The sequence below is a fragment of the Lathyrus oleraceus genome, chromosome 2, assembly GCF_024323335.1.
Source record: "Lathyrus oleraceus cultivar Zhongwan6 chromosome 2, CAAS_Psat_ZW6_1.0, whole genome shotgun sequence".
Classification (NCBI taxonomy): Eukaryota; Viridiplantae; Streptophyta; class Magnoliopsida; order Fabales; family Fabaceae; genus Lathyrus; species Lathyrus oleraceus.
Window position 1 is genome coordinate 89,533,959 of NC_066580.1, and position 25,202 is coordinate 89,559,160.

The 25,202-nt window shown below is 33.6% G+C and overlaps 1 protein-coding gene across 1 annotated transcript; it reads left to right on the forward strand.

Annotated features, from left to right (window-relative positions):
• Positions 1–2,744: 2,744 nt before the first annotated feature.
• LOC127118266 (uncharacterized) lies at positions 2,745–13,716 on the forward strand. The gene is made up of 2 exons (XM_051048426.1): positions 2,745–3,057; positions 13,383–13,716. The coding sequence occupies exons 1-2, from the start codon at positions 2,947–2,949 to the stop codon at positions 13,608–13,610; spliced, it is 339 nt and encodes a 112-aa protein (XP_050904383.1). The 5' UTR covers positions 2,745–2,946; the 3' UTR covers positions 13,611–13,716.
• Positions 13,717–25,202: the final 11,486 nt, after the last annotated feature.

The window sequence follows — 25,202 nt, forward strand, 5'->3', positions numbered from 1 at the left end:
ATGAGTACAAGATAAAAATGGAGAGAATTGTGCAAGGAAGCTCGAACATAATAGTGTAACAAATCATATAAACTAAACATTGACTAAGAGATCCATAAGCATGCGTGCGAAGTCACACTTACCAAAGTAGATTTGGGAATAAAGATAACTTGTTAGCTTGCTTCATCAATTGGGTTCCATCAGTTTTGTTGGATCAAAAAATACCTGAAGAGCTATAGCGCGAAAAAGAGGTAAAACTCTCGCATATTATAGTTCTCAGCTGCGTAGTATAAGTACACATTAGTGATTAAGGTAGAAATAAACTTGATTCTAAATCAAAGAAGTACACTTTAATCAGTTATGGTGAGAGCAAGTTTTTCGATTGACTTTAGGGTGATGAAAATAAAAAGATGATTTGTAGTAGAGACGTAATTTTTATTGAAAGAGTTATGTACAATGACAAGAATTACACAACCACCAATTACTCAAAATTAAGTGATAATGTGTATGCTTAGGTAGACAACGCCTTTGAAAGTCCTAGTGTTAAAAGTTTCCAGTTGGAGGAATCAACATAATTAAGATTAAACAACTATTAGACTCACAAGAGCATCTAAATCTTACTCCTGTATTGAGAATGTCTACTAAACCTCATGTTCCCAATAGGAGACACATGGACTACATGTTGATAACTAGTGGAGGCAAACCTGAAGATGAAATATTTAATTTCCAATCAAACATGGGAACTAACTAAGTTACCTAGTGGAAAGAAGGTGTTTCACAATAAATGGGTGTATTGAGTAAAGGAGGAGTCATGTGGATCTAAGTGATACAAACCTGACTAGTAGAAAAAGGATTCTTAAAATGAAGGAATTGACTACACATAAATTTTGTCCCTAGTTGTGAAGCCTAATACTATCAGGTACGTGTTAAGTATTTTTTCCACTAAAGATATTTATCTTGAGCAATTGGGCATGAATACTTCATTTCTTCATGGAGATTTATTTTAGAAGATATACATGCACTAGCATGAAGGATTTTCAGAAGAAGGGAAATAGAATATGATGTATAGACTAAAGAAGAGCTTTTGTGACCTAAAACTAGTTATGAGACAATGGTATATAAAGTTTGAAAGCTTCATGCACAAGGAAGGTTTCAAGAAGTGCAATATCAAACACAGTTGTTTTTTCAAGAGATATAAGTCCATTATGTCATTTTGTTACTTTATGTCGATGACATGTTGGTAGCATGTTCAAATATGGATGAGATCATAGACTTGAAGATAAACTTATCAAAAGAGATTGACATGAAATATTTAGGTCTTTGAAAAAGCATTATTTGTATGCAAATCACGATAGATAATCAAATAGAAGTTTTGCAGTTGTCTCAAGCACAATACATTAACTGTGTTTTGCAAAGATTTAAGATGTGCAATGCCAAACCAGTTAGCACAACTTTAGCAAGTCATCTTCTCCTATTCAAGGACCAGTCACCTCAGACGAAGGAAGAAAAAGATTTCATGTCTAATATTACATATGTTTCCTCCCTTGGAAGTCTGATGTATGTAATGGTTTGTACAAGGCCAGACATTGTCCATCTAGTGAGAGTTGTTGGCAGGTTTATGTCGATTCTAGGTAAAAAAAATTGGAAAATATTTAAGTTGATTTTTGAGGTATCTACGAGGCACTACTAAGAATGTGTGTACTTTGGCCAAAGAGAAATAAAAGTACAAGACTACGTTGGTGCAAACTTTATTGGTGATGTTGATTATCGAAGAAGTACAATCGACTACGTATTTATTGTTATTACTTGAGCATATAATTAGATATCTCAAATAGAAAATATTGTTACTTTATTTACTACATAGATTGAGTATGTAGTAGTAACTGAAGCCAACAAAGAATTGATATGGTTTCAAAGATTGTTAAGAGAGTTGGACTTTACATAGGAAAAAGTATTTTGTATAGTGATAGTCAAAGTGTGATACATCTAACAAAGAATTCAACATTTTATTCAAGAACAAAATAAGTTGGACTTTGTTATCACTTTATCAGATCTCTGTTTGAGGATGATGTGCTAACATTGATCAAGATTCAAGGAAGTTAGAACCCAACAGACATGTTAACAAAAATGATGATAATTGATAAACTGAAGTGTGCTCAATTTCAGTTGGCATGCAAGAATAACAAATTAATAAAGATTGATGTTTGATCGAGGTGTGAGGACCAATTAAAATCCGTCTTCAAGTGAGATACTATTGATCAAAGAAGAGAGAAAGAAGAAGAAACAAAACATAAGAAATATAAGAAAATAGAAATAAGGAAGGTAGAGAGAAATTCAAGGAAAGAATGCACAGAGAGAAAGAGAAAAATTCCCTATACATTATAAATATTTATTTATTTATTTATTTAACTATAAAAAAATAGTACTTGTTTCATTTGTATTAACAAATAGAAAGTTACACCTAACTAGTTTCATCTAATAATGGAAGAAAAAAAAAATTTAGTGAGAGAATTTTATGAAAAATATTTAAAGAGAAACATTTCTTTAAGTGTAGTTAAATTGTGGATTTTATTAAAAAAAATTGTTATTAAATATTATATATTTCACTTTATATTATTTTTAGTGTATTTTTACATTACTTTGCTCTTCCACAAATCTCACCAGAAAATTTTATGCAATTTCCTAACATAAATCTTAAGTCTTTATCACATCAATAATTACAAAGTATTATATATATTTTTTATGAAGTTGTTGATTTGACAACATTATTAATACAACTATTTTTTAAAATATCTTAACTTTTGTTGAAGGTTTTATATAATAAAGTACAGATTGAAGATAATAGTAGTATATATATACACCCACATCCTAGAGGAGGAAGATGCAAAACAAGTTCTACCAAGTCAACTTGGATTCCAAATCTTGGAACATAGATCCATCCACAACATATTTGAAAACAAAAAGAAGATGCCTTGCCTTTACATCACCACCAATCTTAACTTAGATGGAGTTAATACTGATTCCATCTTTTCTGAAGTCACCACTGCTATCTCAACAATCATCGGAAAACCCGAAAAGGTACCAATTTCTGTGTTTTTCATGCAAAGCTTTTAATATAATTGTGAGGTTCAATTTTTTGGTTGGTTGGTTTTAATAGAATGATTCATGTTGTTGATTAGATTCTTCCAAGTTTTGATTCAAGTAATTTAGTTTTGGTCAATATTGTTTGGCTATTTCTAGTTAGAGTGTCGTATTCAACAGAATAAAATGAAAAACAGTGTTTTGAAGAGATATTTTAATTTATGATATGATGCAACTATTCCGACTTTGGAGACATGAGGTTTTGAAGGTTCATCTGTATGTTGATTAGAAAATTGATGTCTTGTCTTACATTAGAGTGATTATTTAATCATTGTACCCACGAAAAACAAACCTGTTTGGTTTCACATTGGTTATGTAACATTTTAATTATATAATATTTAACATACAAATATTTTTAAGTAAAACAATATTAATATTAATACTTTTAACAAAATTTTAACTATCCGACCTAAAGGAGTTATTCGCGGTTCATATGAACTACCATTAATGAATATTGACCAAATTAAAAAATCTCACTAAATTTAATCTTTAATATTAAAAGCCGACCTATTTGACCAAAACCCCTATAATATTTGATGTTTTTATCTGGGGAAGTGCTATATAATATTGTCATTTTTAATTATAATTTGTAATTGTATAGTCTAATAACTTATCAAACATAGTATCTTTATCTCTGATACAATTAGTTTATTTTCATCTTGATTCTTTATTGTTGAACACTTTATTTCATATAACATTGATGGCCTTATAATTGTCTGATAAAAAATTTATTTTAATTTGAAAGATACTTTTATATCACATAAAATTAAACACACGTGACTCTCCTTCATTTCAACCACTTTATTTGAATTTGATGATTTATATCTTCTTTTTCTCTATTCTTTTATACTATAAAACCAAGATAGTTAAATTATGTAGTTTGTGGATGATATGATTTCTAGCTATCACCTCTAAAATGGAAGCACACATCGCTTTTTGGTAAAAAAAAAATACATTCTATATATTTTGTCTTTCTTCTATCCATAGTTGTCTTAAATTTTTAGAGATCATGGATAGATTAATCAAAATCCGACCATGAAAAAACAATTAGAGACCCTATTTTTGGAGGTCCTATTTATCTATGGTTATTCTTGATAAATTTTGGATCATGTGTGGTAGCTCGCCTTGCACACCCTCAAAAACGATATTGTTTCTACCAAGGTGAAAATTGGGTCATCGTTAGGGGAAACATCCACATTAGGTCAAAGAATCACCCAAGCAAGTGAGAGAGACACAACATATTCACCCAAAATCTTAAGACTTTGTTTGAGAGTTTAGAGAGAAAGAGATGAATGGGGTTTGAAAAAAAAGAAGGATTGAGTGAAAAGAATAGAAGGATTTAGGTGGAGAGGATTTAGGGGGATTTATTCAAAAATCAAAACATCCATAATTTGGGAACCTAAAAAATTATATTTGAGGAAGGGTTTAGAGATTTTTGGAGGACTTAGAAAAATTGTTCAAATATAATTTATATTGTTATAGTATTCCAAAAATTAAAAATATGTAAATGATAAACACTATTTTGTCATTTTAAACAAAATCTTTTTTTTTTCAAAAATGTTAAAGATTTCTCTATATTAAAAAAAACAATTTTTCGAAACTCTCATTTCCCATCCCTTCTAAACTCCCAAACAAAGTCTAAGGTATTGGGTATACGGATCCTCTCACTTATAAAGTGTTCAACCTCCACTTTTTCAACCAATGTGTGACTTTCAACTCACATTCGTGCAAAATAATATCCCCCTTAAATGTAAGTCAATCTATTATGCTCCCACTCAATTATAAGCTCTTTCATCCATAATAGTTGTGTTATCATTGACACTCTTACCACATCATGGGTACTTCAAGAGGATACGTTGTCTGACCATCACCATGTCAGGAAGACTTTTGATACAAAGAATTTGTCTCTTACTCGAACCATTGACTCTAATACCACTAATGAGTCACGATAAGGGGATACAACATATTTGGTCAAATACTCGCTCAAACAAGTGAGAGAGACACCATATATTCACTCAAAATCTTAAGCAATTGGATATATGTGTCCTCTCATTTATAAAGTGATTAACCTCCATTTTTTTAAGCAATGTGAGACTTTTAATTCATATTTGTGCACAACAAAAATCACATACTTCTAAGGCTTGTCATCAACCTCCTATTTAATTCCTATTTTGACTCTCTAAATATGAATATATCACCTGGAAAAAAACATATATTTTGGTGCTAATTCCTGAATGCTCTTTGTAAATACATTCAAAATGAAAATGAAAAACATAAAGATATAAAGTTGAATCTTTATTCAATCTTATTGTAATAAGAAAATTATTCAAGTCTTCACCCCGTGTTTTCACACTACTTGAAACTTCCTAATATTTTCTATAAAATCTCTCTAGACACTCTATCATACGACTTCCTCAAATTAATAAAAATTAAGTAGATACCATATTAATCTATTTGATATGAGTCTATCACACATTGTAATAATTAGATCGTTTTCATGGATAACGTATCAAACATAAAATCAAATTAATTATTAATAAAGACTTAAATAGTCATTTGGTCCCTGCAAGTTGACGCGTTTTTTAATTGGGTTCCTGAATCTTATTTTTTTTTTAGAAATAGTCTTTGAATGTTAAAATCATTTTGCTTTTAGCCTCTAAAGTAAAAATTCGCAGAAATATTCGAAGGAAAATCCGTAGGAAATCTGTAAATTTTAAATACACATATCCGCCGGAAATCCGCAGACTTTTTTACGGATTTTAATTTTAAGGACAAAAACAAAACAAAAAAATTAATATTAAGGGATTATTTCCAAAAAAAAAAAGATTCAGGGACCAAATTGAAAAAAACGTCAAGTTATGTGGACTAAATAACTATTTAAACCATTAATAAATTAAATATATCTTCTTAATCTTCTTATGTTCACTCTTTTCCATGACTTTATAAGATATACTCATTAGTTTAATTTTCTATGTCCATATTTGTATACCACTTTTGTTCTTATAAATAAAAATTAAACAATTTCTTATATTCATTTTTGTTAAATAATTTGGTGATCTAGTGAATACCAATATTTTAAAAAGAGTAATTTTTATTTGATAGAGAAATTACTGTAATTTAAAAATTATTATCCATTTAATATTATACTTTTAATTATGTTCTTTTTTTATATATAAAATTGATTTTTTTAATAATAATACTTTCATTGTAAAATAATTGATTTGTTTAGAACAAATTGTCACAAAATGACTAATTTTTTAAATTTTCAATCGAATATTAATTATATTTTTTAATTGTTTAATTTAATTAAGGGTTAATAGGTATTTTTGTCCTCTGCCATATAGGCGAGTTTTGAAAAATCATATGTAAAAAAAGTTTGAATTTACCTTTGGCATATGAAGATCCCCTGTTTTGTCCCCTCAAAAAATTTACCCATAAATAACGTAATAAATATTATGTACTTTTTAAGGATTTATACCTATTTTGACCTTGTCAAATTTGCGATCTTTGAAAAATCCTTTGCTATGTCATTGTTTTTTATGATTAAATTTTTTGAGGGGACAAAATATTGAGATATTAGATATAATTCAAGTTGAGTTGTATGCCCCAAGCCCAAATCTAGTTAGGGTTTAGGGTTTGTTACTTAGTTTGTTATTTTACTTAGTAGTCAAGTCACTTAGGTGTATATAAATAAACGCTTTGTAATTCAATTCAATAATACAATTCGTTTCCTTATTCTCTTTCTTTCTTTCCTCACTAAAAGTGTCTCGCGCACTAATAAATTGGTATCTAGAGCTACGATTAGATTCTTAATCATGTTTTCAAGAATTACACATCATAGATCGTGTTTCTGGGATCGTAGGTTGTTGTTGATCAATCGCTGCAAATATAAACGGTAATAGAAATTTACCAAACTCCTTTCCAACTCTTGACAGCAAGAACTGACTTCGATGGAGAAAACATAAGCAATCTCTATTTGACTTTCATGAAACCCTAGAAGTGGTTACTAATGGTGTACCTATGATTGGTGAAGATGCAACCGACACATAGAGAACCACTCACAAGGATGCCAAGAAAAAGGATTGCAAGACGGCGTTTTACATCCAATCAACGGTTGATGCGACTAATTTCGAAAAAATCGCTCATGCTGAATCGGCGAGGGAGACATGGGATATTCTTGTCAAGTACTATGAAGGAGGCAAGAAAGTCAAGGTTGTCAAGTTGCAAAATTTGCGACGATAATATGAATTATTGTCGATAGAAGAAGACGAAAAAATTGTAGGTTATGTGTTAAAGGTGCAAAAACTCGTCCATCTCATGAAGGGTTGTGGTGAAACTCTAACTGATAAGATGATAGTTGAGAAGGTAATGTGTATGTTGACCTCTCACTTTGATCACGTTATCGTAACTATTCAAGAATCCAACAATCTTGAAACCCTAAAATTGGAAGATTTGGTTGGTTCGTTGGAGGCGCATGAGATTAGGATGCTCAAAACGAAAGAAGTTCAAGACTCGATACAAGCACTACAGGCTCAGTCATGGAAGAAGAATGGTGGTTCCAACAAGTTCAAAGGAAAAATCGACAAGACTCAGGGCAAGAAGTCTTGGTCGAATCCTCACAAGAATAAGGTCGATGATAGAGCTTTTGAATCCTCGAAAAGAGGAGAAGGAAATTCCAATAAAAAAGACCAAGAAGAGAAAAAAGGTGTGTGTTTCTATAATTGTGAAAAGTGGGGTCACTTGGCCAAGCATTATTGGTATAGAAAAGATAAGGGATTGATAAAAGGAAAGGACAAAGGAAAGAGATCCAAGATTCTGATGATATGGTGGTTATGGTTGCAGTTGCATATGACCATGTCAAATCCAAGATCTGGTTCCTCGACTCAGGTTGCTCGAATCATATGACTAGTCGAAAAGCATGGTTACTAGATTTCGATGATTCGAAGAATAGAAAGGTCAAAATTGCTGATAATATCTCGTTGCAAGTTAAAGGTACTGGAAACATAGTTATTCAAAGGAGTAATGGAGCGAAAGCCTTGATCAAAGATGTACTCTATGTCCTTGGAATAAAGTGTAATCTGCTAAGTGTTGGACAACTAGTCGAAAAGGGGTTCTCAGTGGTTATGAAATATGGAGCTTTAGAACTTTTCGACATCTAGAATAACTTGGTCTTGAAATCTCATTTTTCGAAGAATAGAACATTTAAGACCATGATCAGTTTGACTCAGGTACAATGTCTGGAAATAATTGTCGAGCACAAAAATAGTTGGTTATGGCATCTGAGGTTCGGCCATCTTAATTTTAGGTCGCTCAATCAACTAATCACTAAATAGATGGTAGTTGGTATACCAAGTATTGAGATGTCCGATAAACTATATGAAGGCTGTCTAGTCAGAAACTAGTCTAAGAAGTCTTTCGTTTCGACTATGCCAATGAGATCCTCTTGCATACTCAAAGTTGTACATTCAGACGTTTGTGGTCCTTTTGAGGAGCATACCATTGACAGAAACATGTATTTTGTTTCAATTATCGATGAGTTTAGTCGAAATTTATGGATCTATGTGATCAAGAGAAAGGACGAAGTATTTGAAATCTTTAAGAGATTCAAGATGCTTGTCAAAAACCAAAGTGAAAAGAAGATCAAGTTCTGCGAACAGATGGAGGTGACGAATACACATCCAAGATATTTGAAGCATTCTGTATAGAACATGGTGTTAATCATGAGGTAACTTCTCCTTATACTCATAAACATAATGGAATAGCAGAAAGAAGAAACCTGACCATATTGGACAAAGCGAGATGCATGCTGAAGTAGAAGAATTTTCCAAAATCCTTATGGGGTGAAACTGTTTCGACTGTTGTTTATATAATGAATATGTGCCATACCAAGAAGCTGAATAACAAGGTTCTTGAAGAAGCGTGGAGTGGAAAACGACCATCAATGAGTCATCTGAAGGTGTTTGACTCTATGTATTACAAGTATATTCCTGATGCAAGAAGAAGGAAGCTTGATGACAAGAGTGAACCTATGATTCTGGTAGGATATCATGAGGTAACTTCTCCTTATACTCCTTAACATAATGAAATAACAGAAAGAAGAAACATGGCCATATTTGACATAGCGAGATGCATGCTGAAGCAGAAGAATTTACCAAAATCCTTATGGGGTGAAGTTGTTTCGACTACTGTTTGTATATTGAATAGCTGCCCTGCCAAGAAGCTGAAGAACAAGGTTCTTGAAGAAGCGTAGAGTGGCAACCGGCCATCAATGAGTCATCTTAAGGTGTTTGGCTCTATGTGTTACAAGCATGTCCTTTATGCAAGAAGAGGGAAATTTGTTGACAATAGTGAACCTATGATTCTAGTAGGATATCATAATACTGGAGCATACAGGTTGTTCAATCCAATTAATCATAAGATTATGATTAGTCGAGATATTGTGATTGATGAAAATTCTGCTTGGGATTGGAATTCTAGTAATGCAACTGACAAGCCATTGATGAGTTATGATTTCGATGAAGCAAGTAATGATGTTGCAGTCGAAGATATTATCAATATTCCAGTTGAAGTCAAAGTTGTTGCTGACATACCCGACGCAGTCGAAGTCGGCGAAGTTATGGCTAGCCAAGTCAGAGACCTCAAAGAACTAGAGCTCGTCCAACAAGACTTCAAGTCTATGAAGTGGTTGGTGATGATAAAGTCACAACAAATGGAGAACTAGTTAATTTTGATTTACTTATAGGTGCTGAACTAATCAACTATAGCGAGGCTTTAAATAATATGAAGTGGAAATCGAAGAGTTACAACAAATCGAAAGAAACAACACATAGGAGTTGGTTAAATTGCCAGCACATACAAAAGCTATTGAAGTGAAGTGGGTGTTCAAGTTGAAGCACAATGTTGATGGGTCGATAGCAAGACATAAGGCGAGATTAGTAGCTCGATGATTTCTTCAATGATCAAGACTCGACTACTCTGAAGTCTTTGCACCTGTCACAAGATTGGAACTATTCGACTAATGGTAGCCTTGGCATGTATGCAAGGTTGGTCGATATTTCACTTAGATGTGAAATCAGAATTTTTGAATGAACCTTTAGATGATGAGGTGTATGTCACACAACCTCTTGGGTTTGTGATTAAGGAGGAAGCAAGGAAAGTTTGTAAGTTGCACAAAGTACAATATGGTCTCAAGGAGGCACCTAGGCATGGAACAAAAATATTGACTCATACTTGGTCAAATTAGGATTCGTCAAATGCAAATCTGAGTATGGTATCTATGTTCAAGTTGTGGCACAAGATATAATAATCATCTGCTTATATGTAGATGACTTTCTAGTAACTGGAAATAGCTTGAAGAACTTGTTAAAGTTCAAAGAGTTGATGAAGAAGGAATTTGAAATGTCAGAGAAAGTTGTCATACTTCCTAGGCATGAAATTTAGAATATCGAAGCAAGGTATGATGCTACATCAAATAAAGTATGCCAAGGAGATACTCAAGAGATTCAGGATGGATGATTCGACTCATGCATCTTCTCCTATCAAACCAAATTTAAAGTTGGAGAAGCATATAGAGGAAGACAAAGTCGATGCAACTTTGCTCAAAATATTATCGGATCTCTGAGATACGTGTTCAACAGTCGACCTGATATATATTTCTTAGTCGGATTAATGAGCAGATATATGAGTGAACCAAGGGTGTCACACATTCTGAGATACTTAAAAATATCAACAAACTATGGAATTTTATTTTGACGAGACTCTGAAAGCAAAAAAGCTATGATTACTTGTTATTCAGATTTTGATTGGTGTGGAGATAAGGAAGATCAAAGAAACACTACTGGATATTTCTTTCAAGTATTTGGTGCCTCAGTCTCATGGTGCTCGAGAAAGTAACATGTGGTGGCATTGTCATCGTGTGAGGATGAATATATAGTAGGATCATATGTTGCGTGTCAAGAAATTTGGATCAGATTTGTGCTGGAAGAGATCGAGGTCGAAGTGAAGAAACCTCTGGTACTGCAGATCGACAACAAGTCAGCCATAAATCTTACGAAGAATCCAGTTTTGCATGGAAGAAGTAAGAACATAGAAGCTAGATTTCACTTCTTAAGAGAGAAGGTGAATCGAGGTGAACTTAAAGTAAGGTTGCTCAAGTGAAGCACAATTGGCTGATATTTTCACCAAAGGATTGAAGATCGACGGGTTTCTAACGTTGAGAAAGAAATTAGGAATAGTTCAGATCGATAATGATTAGTGTGTTTCGACAACCTGGATTATATAGGGGTATGTTGAGATATTAGATATAATCCAAGTTGAGTTGTGTGGCCAAAGCCCAAAGCTAATTATGGTTTAGGATTTGTTACTTAGTTTGCTATTTTACTTAGTAGTCAAGTCACTTAGGTGTATATAAATAGATACTTTGTAATTCAATTCATTTAAGTCAATAATACAATCCTTATTTTCTTATTCTCTCTTTCTCTCCTCACTAAAGTGCCTCACACACTAACATAAAATAAGAGAATCTTTATGTGGCAGAGGTGAATTCAAAACAAAATTTACAGAAGTTTTTTTTCTTTCAAAACTCGTTTATATGATAGGGGAAAAATACCTATTAACTTTTTAATGAATATTATTTATATCACTCTTAATCTTTTGTAAAATTATAAATCAGATAAACTATTTTAAAATCGACAAAATGGTTTTTAATTAGAGCATTCTTTGGCAAAAAAAAATTGACATAAATTAATGTTTGGAAAAAAAGTTAATAAATAATGTTTGAATCATTGTCATGGTTGTTTTAAAGAATTTATGACAATGTAAAGAGAAAATTAAAATCTTGAATACAAATAGTTTGAAAATCTAGTATAATTGAGTTGATAGTTATAGCCTATAGAATCTCTTAATTATATTTCTTAATTACATTAACATAAATTCCAACTCACAATATTTCACTTAAAAATTAAACTACTAAAATTATATAATTTTGAAATAGGAGCCATGGTTTTCTCTCCATTCATGTCACATAATTCATATGCATGCAAGAATGACTTGAAATAAAGAAAAAAGCAATTCCACTTTTATTTTAAAATAACTAATTTATTGTTGAAAATTATGAACAATAATTGACATGGATGTGTTTCAATATGACAAAAATGAGCAATTGAGTTAATGGCAATAAACACCTTCCAAATAGTCTCACATAGAAAGTTGAGCTAACTTTAAAAATATTGATAAAGATCTTGAAACATTAAACTCACCAAAGGAGACATAGAGGATAAGGTGACACATGGACATATGTGGTGGTTCCAAGTATTATGTCATTTGTCACATCCAAACAACCCCTTCGGTTCCGGGATCGGGTCAGAGGGTGCAGGTTAGAGGCGTTGAATTCGAAAATCATTAACTCAAAAATTATACATCCTCTTCGCTGAATTATCTCTTGGATATTCTTATTTTCTAATAAAGAGAGTGATTGAAATACTTTTAAGAAAAATGACTTCATTTTATAAGAAAATATATCTCATTATATAATTTACTTTAAAGAAAAATGGTTTCATTCACCGAAATATCTAACATTTGTTAAGAAAATATATCTCATTATATAATTTACTTTTAAGAAAAGTGACTTCATTCACGATTCAGACCTTGATCAATTCAATCTTACCGAAATATCTAACCTCTGTTTATAAGAAAACATATCTCATTATATGATTTATTTTTAAGAAAAATGACTTCATTCACGATTCAAACCTGGATCCATTCAATTTTACCCAAATAACTAACATTTGTTTATAAAAAAATATATCTCATTATGATTTCTTTTAACTTTCATAATAAATTTTTTTAATCCAATTTTATCATTTACTCTTAACTTTTTATTTTCTTTTTTATTTATGATAAAAATAATATATTAATATGCTTAAGTTTTAATTTAATTAATAAATAGATTGAACGATATTAACGCATACTTAAATTCAAATCTTTCCAATACTCATGTTTGAGTTTTATTGACTATTATTTTTCCTATACAAATCCCAAAAAAAGTTAACATACCAACTAGTAATAAAGAATTTTTCAACAATAATATCTTTAACATACGGAACCAGAATAATGACTATTATAAAAATAAACCAAAAAAGTGACAAATTCTTTTTATTTTACATAATTTTAAAGTGGTGTAAAATAAATATAAATTTTCAAGAGATCATATTGTGAATTTTTTAATAAATCTATATTGTGATAATAATATGATAATTGTGCAGTTTGTGATGGTGCTATTGAAGTCATCAGTGCCAATATCATTTGAAGGTAACAAAGAACCAGCTGCTTATGCTGAAATAATATCAATGGGTGGCATAAATAAAGAAGTGAAGAGTAAACTCATTGCTACAATTGGTACCATATTGCAATCAAAACTCTCTATTCCAAGAACTCGATTTTTCCTTAAAGTCTTTGATACCACTGCATTTCCTACCCGATCTAAAATGTAATGCTTTCATGTTTCTACAATAATTATCACAATTGTTTTTATGATGTGTACTGTTATATACTCCATTGATGATTAATAATATGGTATCTGCTCTCTCTTTACTTGAATGGAGTGATATTATTAATATATGTTGATTTATAGTGATTTTGACTTAAAGTGGATTTCTTTTAGGCTTGAATTTTATAAAATTAATATATGTTGATTTATAGTGATTTTGGATTAAGTAAGACAGAATTAGATCCTCCCACTTGAAACTCTCATTTTATGAGAAATTTAGAATATAAGAATAATTGATTATGCAATGATGGTATTTATTGTTATTGTTGTGGATGGTTGTTTATTACTCCCTCCGTCCCATATTATAAGCAAATTTTACCTTTCTAGATTTATTAAATAACTAATGTATCTAATCTATATATAGATCAGATACATTAATTATTTAATGAATCTAGAAAGGTAAAATTTGCTTATAATATGGGACGGAGGGAGTATTAAATTAGAATGTCTATGTTTCCATTCTATGATGATAAATGTGTTGGAAGTTGATTGTCTTTTAAATGGATAAGGACTGAAATCATGAATATAATCATTTTTTTAATAGTATTTTAATCACTCTTAAATTATCTTAGAGTCCGCGTGCAGGAATATTCATGATTAGTTTATTTTAAGTTTGTATAAGACCGATGAAAACTCGTAGGTAAGAAAGATAAAATCTAAAATTTATAGTGAATAGTATGTACTTTTATTATGTGTTTTTTTTAAATTCGGAATGATCAATTTATAGGTCAAATATTGTTGTTTCGCAAGGTTGTGACCCTTAATGAAACACATGTTTTCAGTAATACTATTTATTAAGTGTTGCAACCTTTTATCTTGTGTTATATTTACGTTACACGCATTCTTTAATGATTCTTTTCAGACATCTCTTGCCTAGCACTGTTTACTACCATGTGCTTTTCCTGTTTCGTGAATTTATCATGAGAGAAACTCCAATTATCACTTTTGAGACGACACGATCTCGAAATTCACATAGGTGAAGTTCATATTGTATCTACTTTACTTGATATACATATTTTAAACATTGAACATCATTAAGAGTTCGAAAATTTAGCTCTCCAAATCCAATAGTCAACAATATTACATGATCTTGCACACGCATCTGTCGTGCCGCAAAAAATACCAGAGCGTCTCGCACGCTCGAAATACAACATAGTCACAAATGAATTTTATTTATTCTAAGAGGAAAGGAAAATATCAATAAAACCCAAAGGGAAGAGAAAGGATAAGAAAGTTGGTTATGCAGGGGGAAGATATGAGCATCCCTCACATTCGTTGTACTCAATGGGAACTGTTTTGATTGTTCTTTGCACGGATGAGTGTTATTATCTAAATGTTACTTGCGATTGATTTTAATTAAGGGAAAAAATAAATTTTTAATTAATGTGCACGCCAAGATTTCGAAACCTTGTACCTACGTATTCTCATGGTGCAATGAAAACATCAGAGCTCTGAAGTTCGTGGGGTAGAAAATGAGTATTTGTTGGTTGATTTTAGGGAACGATGTTATAATCATATCCTAGAAGTGTTTTGATGTTAACTGATTTGATCCTAGTTTGGATGCTCTAAGCTGTCTGACTACTAAGGAACAAATTATAACAGTCCTTTTATGAAAGAGATTGTTGTTTGGTTAATGAATTAGAAAGGTTTGTGAATGTGTTGCTTGAACCCATACAATGGTGTCTGAATCAGGAGTGTGGTGCCTAAACCAAGAATGTGGTATTTTAACCAAGAAATGATGATTTACCATGAATGAGCGTCGTAAAAAATACCAGAGTGTCTCGCACGCTCGAAATACAACATAGTCACAACTGAATTTTATTTATTCTAAGAGAAAGAGAACATATCAATAAAACCCAAAGGGACGAGAAAGGATAAGAAAGTCGATTATGCAGGGGGAAGATATGAGCACCCCTCACATCCTTTGTACTCAATGGGAACCGTTTTGATTGTTCTTTGCACGAATGAGTGTTATTACCTAAATGTTACTTGCGATTGATTTTAATTAAGGGAAAAAATAAATTTTTAATTAATGTGCACGCCAAGATTTCGAAACCTTGTACCTACGTATTCTCATGGTGCAATGAAAACATCAGAGCTCTGAAGTCCGTGGGGTAGAAAATGAGTATTTGTTGGTTGATTTTAGGGAATGGTGTTATAATCATATCCTAGAAGTGTTTTGATGTTAACTGATTTGATCCTAGTTTGGATGCTCTAAGCTGTCTGACTACTAAGGAACAGATTATAACAGTCCTTTTATGAAAGAGATTTTGTTTGGTTAATGAATTATAAAGGTTTGTGAATGTGTTGCTTGAACCTATACAATGGTGTCTGAATCAGGAGTGTGGTGCCTAAACCAAAAATGTGGTATTTTAACCAAGAAATGATGATTTACCATGAATGAGGTGTCTAAACCAAGAATGAGGTTATTGAACCATGAAACAGTGATTAACCATGAATGAGAGGTGTTTTAACCAAGAGATGGTGATTAACCGTGCATGAGGTGTCTAAACCAAGTTATGGTGTCTAAACCAATGCAGTGTTGTAGGAGTTTACCTAGACTTGGGGATCAAGACTTACAAAGAGGGTTTGCCTATACTAGTGGATTAATAAGGCAAACATACAAGAGTATGGATGTTTTAACCAAGAGATGATGATTAACCCAAAGAGAGATGTTTTAACCATGAGATGGTGATTAACCTCAAGTGTGTATGATCCAGAGATGGGTATTTTAACCAAAGGATGGTTATTAACCCAAAGAGATGTATTTTAACTAAGAGATGGTGGTTAACCTCAAAGAAAGTATGGGTGTCAAAACCAAGAGGTGTTATGTTGAGTCCAAAGAGAATGATGTTTTTATTGTTGATGGTTGAATTGTTGGTCTGAGGGTGGAGGTTGAAAGTTATTTTGATTTGAATTTCACTAAAGTCTATGAGTGGAGGTGAATACTTTGAACAATTGGGTCATGCGTCTCGTATCTAAAGATATTCCGAATAAGGATATGAATACTCCTTTTTATTCCTTCTCCACTTCTTAAGGCTCGTGACACACAATTCACATCATGGTTGTTAGGTGTTTTGAATTTATTTGAGAAAAATGGATTTTTGTTTTTTGTTGGATAAGTTAGGGGAGATGATTGAAAGAAAATGATGAGGTTCCAAAGAATACGAGGAAGTTTAGTGGTGTCATGTCTTGATGGTTACATATTTCTAGGGTTTTAAAGAATAGAATTGGGATTGACCTAAGGGAACATGTGTGGTACAAGTCCTAATATTTTCTAATTCAATTAATTAATCAAATTAATTAATTAAAATAAAATCTAGGGGAACATGCAATAGATTATGGGTTAAATTATAATTCATCAAGGAGAAATCAAGCAAGCTACCATAAAACTGTGAATTGAAGACCATGAAAAATAAAGAAATCAAGATTAACTCTAATGAAAATTAAGAAAAAATAAAATCTAATATTTTTTCTTTTTTTATAAAATGTTTATTATAACTTTGTAGTTTTCTTATAATGATAAAACTAACGCAATCAATTAGAAGAACAAAATAAAAGTGTGTCTAAATGTTGCTATAAATCCAATAGTGACATGTGGTTATTAACTTAACTAATAGAATAGAATAGTTGCATAAAGTATGATAGAAAACAAAATGTGAAACACATGTGTGCTTATTTTGTCACTACATTCCTCTCAGCACCTTTATTGTACTATGTTTCACATTAATAAACAAGCAAACATATGCATGGTTTAGTAATTAGAAAAAAGTTAAATCAATTTTTCAATAAATGAAAAGGGTATGTTGAAACACATTCATAGAGTGTTAGTAACTTGCCTTCGAGAACAGAAAAACCAAAAAGAGCTCACATGTATTTCATGGAGACTTAGCAGTTGTTGCTCCCTCACATTCCATGGATGCCAACATCTTTTCCTTGTGCCTTCGCACTAAGAGCCGAAAAGAGTAAATTATACTTTAAACAAGTGCCCCCAGTCGAAGAACTGGGGCCATTCCTGGTGGCCCTTCATTCAAAGCTAGAGTAACATGAAAGCTACTGCAATAATCTTGACACCAGTCTAACCCTTATGCAGGCCTTGGACAAATGATGAATGAATATAGAAGATGAATTTTGAATATAGAATATTGATGAATATGCTTGAATCTTGATGAATTTTGGATGATGATGGTTGATGATAAAATATGAATTGTTTAAACTTGATTGACGATTTGTTGAAATAGAATTGTGGATAAGTTCCACTAAATTTAGAACTTCGATGTGAAGTTCTAGTTGGTGATGAATATGAACTTTGGTGATGGTGAGAAGTGAAGAAAAGAGAGAATTATGAGAGAAATTGAGAAAAATGGTGGGAGAATAATTAAATGACTTGAGAAAATGATTAATTTAAACCACTGTTATGAAATAAATTATTTAATAATCACTTTTTCCTTAAACTAAGAAAAGCCAAATTCAAGTAGCATAAAAATTAACATAGCATAATTTCTAACATAGTTTAGCATATCATTGAATTAGGAATTGCATTAGTGTAGAGTTTAGACATAGAACATGAAATGACTTATTAGAATAATCACTTATTTGAGCCAAAAACCTAACTTTGACATAGAACACAAAAAGACTTGGTAGCCATTACTTTATCCATGATCATTATCACCCACAAAATAACAACATTCGCCTTCAACAACCACTATTCAACCTTGATCAACAATAGAAAATTCAGAATATCAAGCACCAAGAAATTGAAGCAAGAAACTACCTTGGAAATTTCAACGAACACTTGGTGTGCAAGTTATGGAACATCAAATGCAGTAACCAAAACACAAAACAAATTCCGAACCGAAATTACACAAGTTGAACTGAGTAAAAACTCGGCTCCCAAACTCATCCTAAACCTGAACCTAATGACCAAGCTCTTCAGGCTGGGGATAAAGTCATTTTTCAAGCGGGCAATCAACTACATGATTTTCCGTTGGTTGATGAGTGCAAACAGTCAATCTCTAAAGTTCACACAATGGCAACTAACAAGAAGGATGGGCTTGCTTTAGAATATCACCAGTTTGATTTACATCAAGACTTTGATCACAACTTGTATACTGGTTTCAATAGTACAAATTTTTCTGAGGAGGAGGTTATTCCTCATATATCTAGCTATCTACCAAGTACGTACCCTCATCCTTCTGCTTTCTTGGGCCCAAAATGTATGCTCCGGGACTGTTGAAGGCCTGCATAAGGGTTAAATTGGTGTTAAGATTATTGTAATAGCTTTCATGTTACTCTATCTTTGAATGAAGGGACACCAGACATGGCCCCGGTTCTTCGACCTGGAGGGAACTTGTTTAAAGGGTAATTTACTATTTTCTTCTCTTAGTGTGAAGGCACAAGGAAAAGATGTTCGCATTCATGGAATGTGAGGGAGCATCAACTGATAAGTCTCCATGGAATGCACGTGAGCTCTTTGTTTTTTCTATTCTCGGGGGAAATTTATTAATACTTTATGCATGTGTTTCAACATACCCTTTTCATTTGTTGAAGAATTGATTTAAATTTTTATGGAAATGGTATGAGAGAAAAGAGATGAAGGATTACCGACATGGATTTCTCTTGAGCTACCTAACAATGAGATTCTAGGTTAGTCTTTGTATGATCACACATTGTATTTTTCTATTCATCCCATTCCCCTTGATTTAGTTTGATCAAATTACATTTGATCAACTAGATCCTTTAACTTTGCTCACATTCCCTTTGTCTTTGTCAAGTGACCATAAGTATCTTGGTCACTTGATGGGACTTATCTTTGCTACTTTGGAGCTTTAGCTTCCCAACAAGTACAAGACCTCAAGCACCAGTCAAGGCATCAATCATCTGACTTTTTCCCACAGAGCACCTCAGAGAACCTATTTCAACAACTTGTCAAATATTGATAAGGATTGCATGACATGAGCCTTAAGCAATAGAGAAGGAGTAAAATGGATCATTCTTATACTCATTCTGAATATTTTGGGTACATGACAAAAGATCCAATTGCTTAGAGTATTCACCTCTATTCATAGACTTTAGTGAAATTCAAGTTAATTCACTATCAAGTCTGCAACCAGCCCTTTGGCTCCCCTTTCGAACTCCTCTTGGTTTAAACACCATCCCGCCTTTATCTTTTAGGTTGACACCTTCATGGTTATATACCTTTGTCTTTCCTTTTTGGGTTGACACCTTTATGGTTATACACCTCTTTTTGGGGTTTTGACACCATAATTCAGGTTGACACCTTCAGTGGTTATATACCTTTACCTTTCTTTTTGGGTTGACACCTTCAGTGGTTATACATCCTTTTCTTAGTTTTGACATCACTTTATTTTTTTCTTTGGTTTAAACACCACAACTTGGGTTGACACCTTTATGATTATACACCTCCTTTCTTGGTTATGACACCACAATTCAGGTTGACACCTTCATGGTTATATACCTTTATCTTTCTTTTTGGGTGGACACCTTCAGTGGTTATACACCCCTTTCTTAGTTTTGACACAATTTCCTTACCATATCAGTCCTAGTGCTTTGGTAAGATCCTTGTCATGTCAGTCTCATTACTTTGACAAGTTCCTACTATTTCCCTTACCATGTCAGTCCTAGTGCCTTGGTAAGATCATTGTCATGTAAGTCCCAGTGCTTTGACAAGTTTCCATATTCTTTCTCTTGCCTTGTTAGTCCTAGTTTTCTAGGAAAGCCTTCTTTCTTGGTTTAAACACCACCCTCAATCTATATTTCTTTCACTCTTATTCCTCCGAACTACGGAGCTCTTACTTCCTTATTGCACTATGAGGATATGTAGGCACGAGGATGCGAATCCTTGGGAAACATTTTTTCCCCTTTCTCTCTCTAGTTACACGAATTACGAGACTCTGATTTTCTCATTGCATTATAAGAATACGTAGGCATGAGGGCCCCAATACTCCTTGAGCACTCTCTCTCTCTAACCCATTTTTTGTTTTACAGGTACATGAAGATATCAACACTCATTCAAGTAGGAGCAATTAAAATGGTTCCCATGGAGTACCATGGATGTGAGGGATGCTAATACCTCCCCCTTGCATAACCGACTTCCTTACCCGTTTCTCTGTTCCCCTTGGGTTTTATCGATATTTTCCCTTCCCTCTTTGGGATAAATAAAGTTTGGTGGTGACTTTGTTGTATATTTGATTGTGCGATACGTTCAAGTATATTAATCGGCTAGCTTCACTCATTTACTCTTAGCCTTCGCCAGCATTTCCCATCTTAACTAGTGAATTTTCCTTTGCCCCTTTTTTGTCCCCCACCAAATATTTGCTATTACCCTTTCAATTTGGTCACAAAAATCTTTTGGAGTTTTGTAGCAACCCATACTATAAGTGGGTATAGCTTGGGAACTATTTTGATTAATACTTCTCTTCCCGATCCAGAAAGCGCCTTTTCTTTCCATCCTTTAAGTTTATTCCAAAATCTCTCCACCATAAAATAGAAAACTTATGTCTTCAATCTACCAACACCACTGGGAAGTAAAGGTATTTAGTGTGAGATACCACCTATTGGATTCCTATATTCCCATATAAATAATTCTTGCAATAAGCAATAACATTAAGACAAAAGGACATTTCTGATTTGTCCAGATACACTAGTTGACCCGATCTGTTTTATTACACCGTGAGGGTTTTCAAGATTACTTCAGCTTCCTATTGGTTGGATCTAGTAAAGAGGAGGTTGTCATCCATGAATAAGAGATGGGATATGGTTGGATATCCTCTAACCACCTTAATCCCATGGATGGTGTGATGTTTCACTTCCTGGGAAAGAAAGCTAGATAACACATTTGCACATAAGAAGAAGAGGTAAGGGGCATAAGGTCCCATTGTCTTAAACCTCTCCATGGAAAGAGTCTTCTAGAAGGTTTACCATTAATTAGAATCCCATAAGAAACTGTTGTTACATACCTCATAATAACATAGATTAAGCTTGTTGGAAAGACCATGAAGGTCATTATGATCTTCACAAAGTCCCATTCGATTTTGTCATAAGCTTTTGACATATCGAGTTTCAAAGCCATATTACCTTTATTACCTTTAGTTTTCTTCTTGAGCTAGTGGAACCATTCCATGGAAATGAGACCATTATTAGTGATAAGACATCCTTGGACGAAAGCACTTTGTTCTTCATCAACAATATTAGGTAGAAATGAGTTCAATATGTTGGGTATGCATTCGGTAACAAGATTCATGGTGACATTGCATAGGCTGATATGGAAAAAGTCTCCAAGAGAGTGGGGAATCTTGCCTTTCGGTATTCAAGGCTCCTACCCTTGTTTAGGATATCAAGGACACATTTATCCATATCACAACCTACAACGTGTCAGTACCTCTGGTAAAATAATGCGAGGATTCCATTAGGGCCAGGTGCCTTGAGGGGTGAATTTGATTAAGAGCCTCTTTGATGTCAGAAGAATCAAACTGTCTAGTACACCACCTAAATATTTTCTCTGATAACCTGTTTATTGCCACTTCACAAATGGCGTCACCACCTTCTGTTCCAGACGAATAAAAAATCTTGCTAAAATAGGCTATAAAAACTTTCTCAATGTCCTCTTACTGCCTCCACCAGAGTCCATTAGTAAATTTAATTCTTTCAATAGTGTTTGTTTTCCTCCTCTAACACGTTTTCCCATGGAAAAAATCATACTTTTGTCTCCATTCTTCAGCCACATTGCTTTGCTGTGCTGGCACCATATGATCTCTTCTGTTGCCAAGAGGTCATCCAGGTGGCGGTTAAGTTGTTTCATCTTAGAAAGCTCCTTAACAGATGAGGCCCATATATTCAACTCAATGATTTCAGATTACACCTTTAGGATTTCCTTCCTGATATTGTTCCTGCGATACTTATGAAACAAAGGACCCAAAGATCTTAGGCTCATAACTATCTCCTCAATGTAAGCTTGAGGGATGGATCACGCCCTATGAACAACCTCCTCGCACCTCACATCTCTCGTACACACCTCTTTGAATCTAAAGATATATCTCTTTTTTCCTTTGTAGGTGTTGATTTTTTTGCCTCAAGCTCAACTGCAAGGAATGAGTGATTAGAGTTCCTTTTGGGAAGGTGTCTAAATCTCACAGGAGAGAACCTGTTAAGAAAAACCGTATTCCTCCACACCCTGTCCAATCTACATTGGATGTTGTCAGACTCATCTCTTCTGTTTGGCCACGTGAAGAGGTGTCATTCAATGCAAACGCCAATAAGTCCACAACCTTCCACTATTTATCTTATCCATTCCAATTGATGTCCTAATCTCACATTCTCTTCTATCTTATCGGTAGAGCTAACTATATCGTTGATGTCTCCAAACCAGAACCAGATACCTTTCGTGGGCCTCAAGCTTCTTATGAGTTGCCAAGTTTCCTTTTTCTTGTGATCCTCTAGGTATCTGTAAACACCAGTTAAATTGACCTTCTCCCTGTTGACTTCATCCTAAAAAAGAGCCCAATATGGTGATGTGAGTAAGATGTAATAGTATTCTTCATAGATTATTTTCACAAGAGTGAAGAACTCCCTCCATTTCTCTACCCTAAATAGTTGTTGAAACTCCATTTTATTCCAACTCTTTCCATTTCTACATATCTAAGCTTTGTCTCCATAAGAAACACCCAGAGGGATTTTCCAGCTTTGTGAGCCTTGACAAGGCTCAAACTCTACAAGGATTCCCTAACTCTCATACAGTTCCAAATTATAGTTCTCATTGGTGTAGGAGGTGTTGGTCCTCCAACACCACCTCTAGTAGCTTTTGAACACTGCATTCAATCACAATTCATGTTTGCTTTCGCTTCTTTCCACTTCCCATAACATCCTCCGGTGAGCATGTTGTTATCATCACATCAACAAGTTATCTCATACCCAGCTCCCCTTCAAGTTTCCTTGCATTTATGTATTTTCCACTTCGGGGGGCCTTTTTTCCTTTGCCTTTTGTCTCAATTGTTGTTGTCTTCTTATCTTTTGAGACCACAACCGATCTTAAGGATTCTGCGACACTTTCTACTTCTTTTGATCCTCCACTGTGTTCTGGGTTCCCCTTATTCAAGGGCAACTTCTCTTCCCCCTTACTTCCTGGTTTTTGTTGGGTATCTTTTCCAGCACCAGCATCTGTACCAGAGACACTACCTTTACTATGACTGGAGGATTCAAACAAGTTTCTGCTGCAACTTCCAAATCTTTTCCCCTTCATAGGTTCCTCAGAGTTTCTAGCTAACGATGAAGCTCTGAGCCAGGGCTCAAAGGAGAGGGCATATTCTTCAATCTCATAGTATCCATTCGTTCCATTATCGCCTATCTCTTTACAATCCTTTAGTTGGTGGCCAATCCTTCCATAGACAAAACAAAAGGTTGGAGGCCTTTCATACTTAAAGAAAACCTTCAGGCGCCAATCTTGATACTTTATGACAGTTCATATCTTCAGAGGTTTCTTGAGATCAGCCTTGACTTTGATTCGAAAGAACTTTCCCATCGTATCCGTCTCCTTTGGGTCGATTTCTTCATACTGATGAATTATGCCTCCCAGTTGTTGAGCCATTGCTTCCAATCTGAGCTTCAAAGCTAAATCATAAACCCTAATCTAAGACACTCCATAATGCATTTCAAATCCAGATGGTTGTTCTTCACCCAAAACCCCCTCGAAGATTAGGAAGCGTCTTTCAAAATTCTAGGGACCTCAATTTATCATCGTATCTGCATCCCGTTTGGACGAGAAATGGAAGAAAAAATGGTTCTTTCCTAGATCTTGCACTTCAACTTTATTCTTGAGTCGCCATGCTTGAATCATTTATCACCGTATCTACATCCAATTTGGACGAGAAATTGAACAAAAAATGGTTCTTTCCTAGATCTTGCGCTTCAACTTTATTCTTGAGTCGCCATGCTTGAGTCATTGTTGATTTGAAAGCCCTATTGTTGAAAGGGTTATTGGTCCACAACTTCCCAACGAGGGTTCTGTAAAAGATATCATCACCTAATTTCGCCTCCCCATTCACCGATATTCATTCTTCTTCTTTCTCTGAGAGAGGAATATTTTTCCACCACTCCATGAATTGTAACACCACAGAAAGAAAGCCAAAAGACCAACGAAAAAAGAATAGAAAAATGCAACCGCACCATCGAAGAGCTACAAGTAGACACAAAGGGAAAGAAACCTAGAGGGAACCACCAAAAGAGAGGTAAATGGGGCTTGGCATGGAATCCTATGGAAAAAACTACACCCTTGACTCTAGAGAGGACATATTAAGTTAGAGATAAAAGTGACGTCTTCTCTCTAAAACATATGGTTTGGTGTAATTCATTTTTAAGAGATCTAACCACACATGCTCTTCGCAAAGACAATTGATGTATTAATTTCACGGTCATGTTTTATGTCTCTTCTAATCAGGACCTAAGTCACCTCCTTTAATTCTTAACAACATTCTTGTAACTTTGAGGGAGTTTAATTTTTTTTCTCTCTATAAAAAGTGAC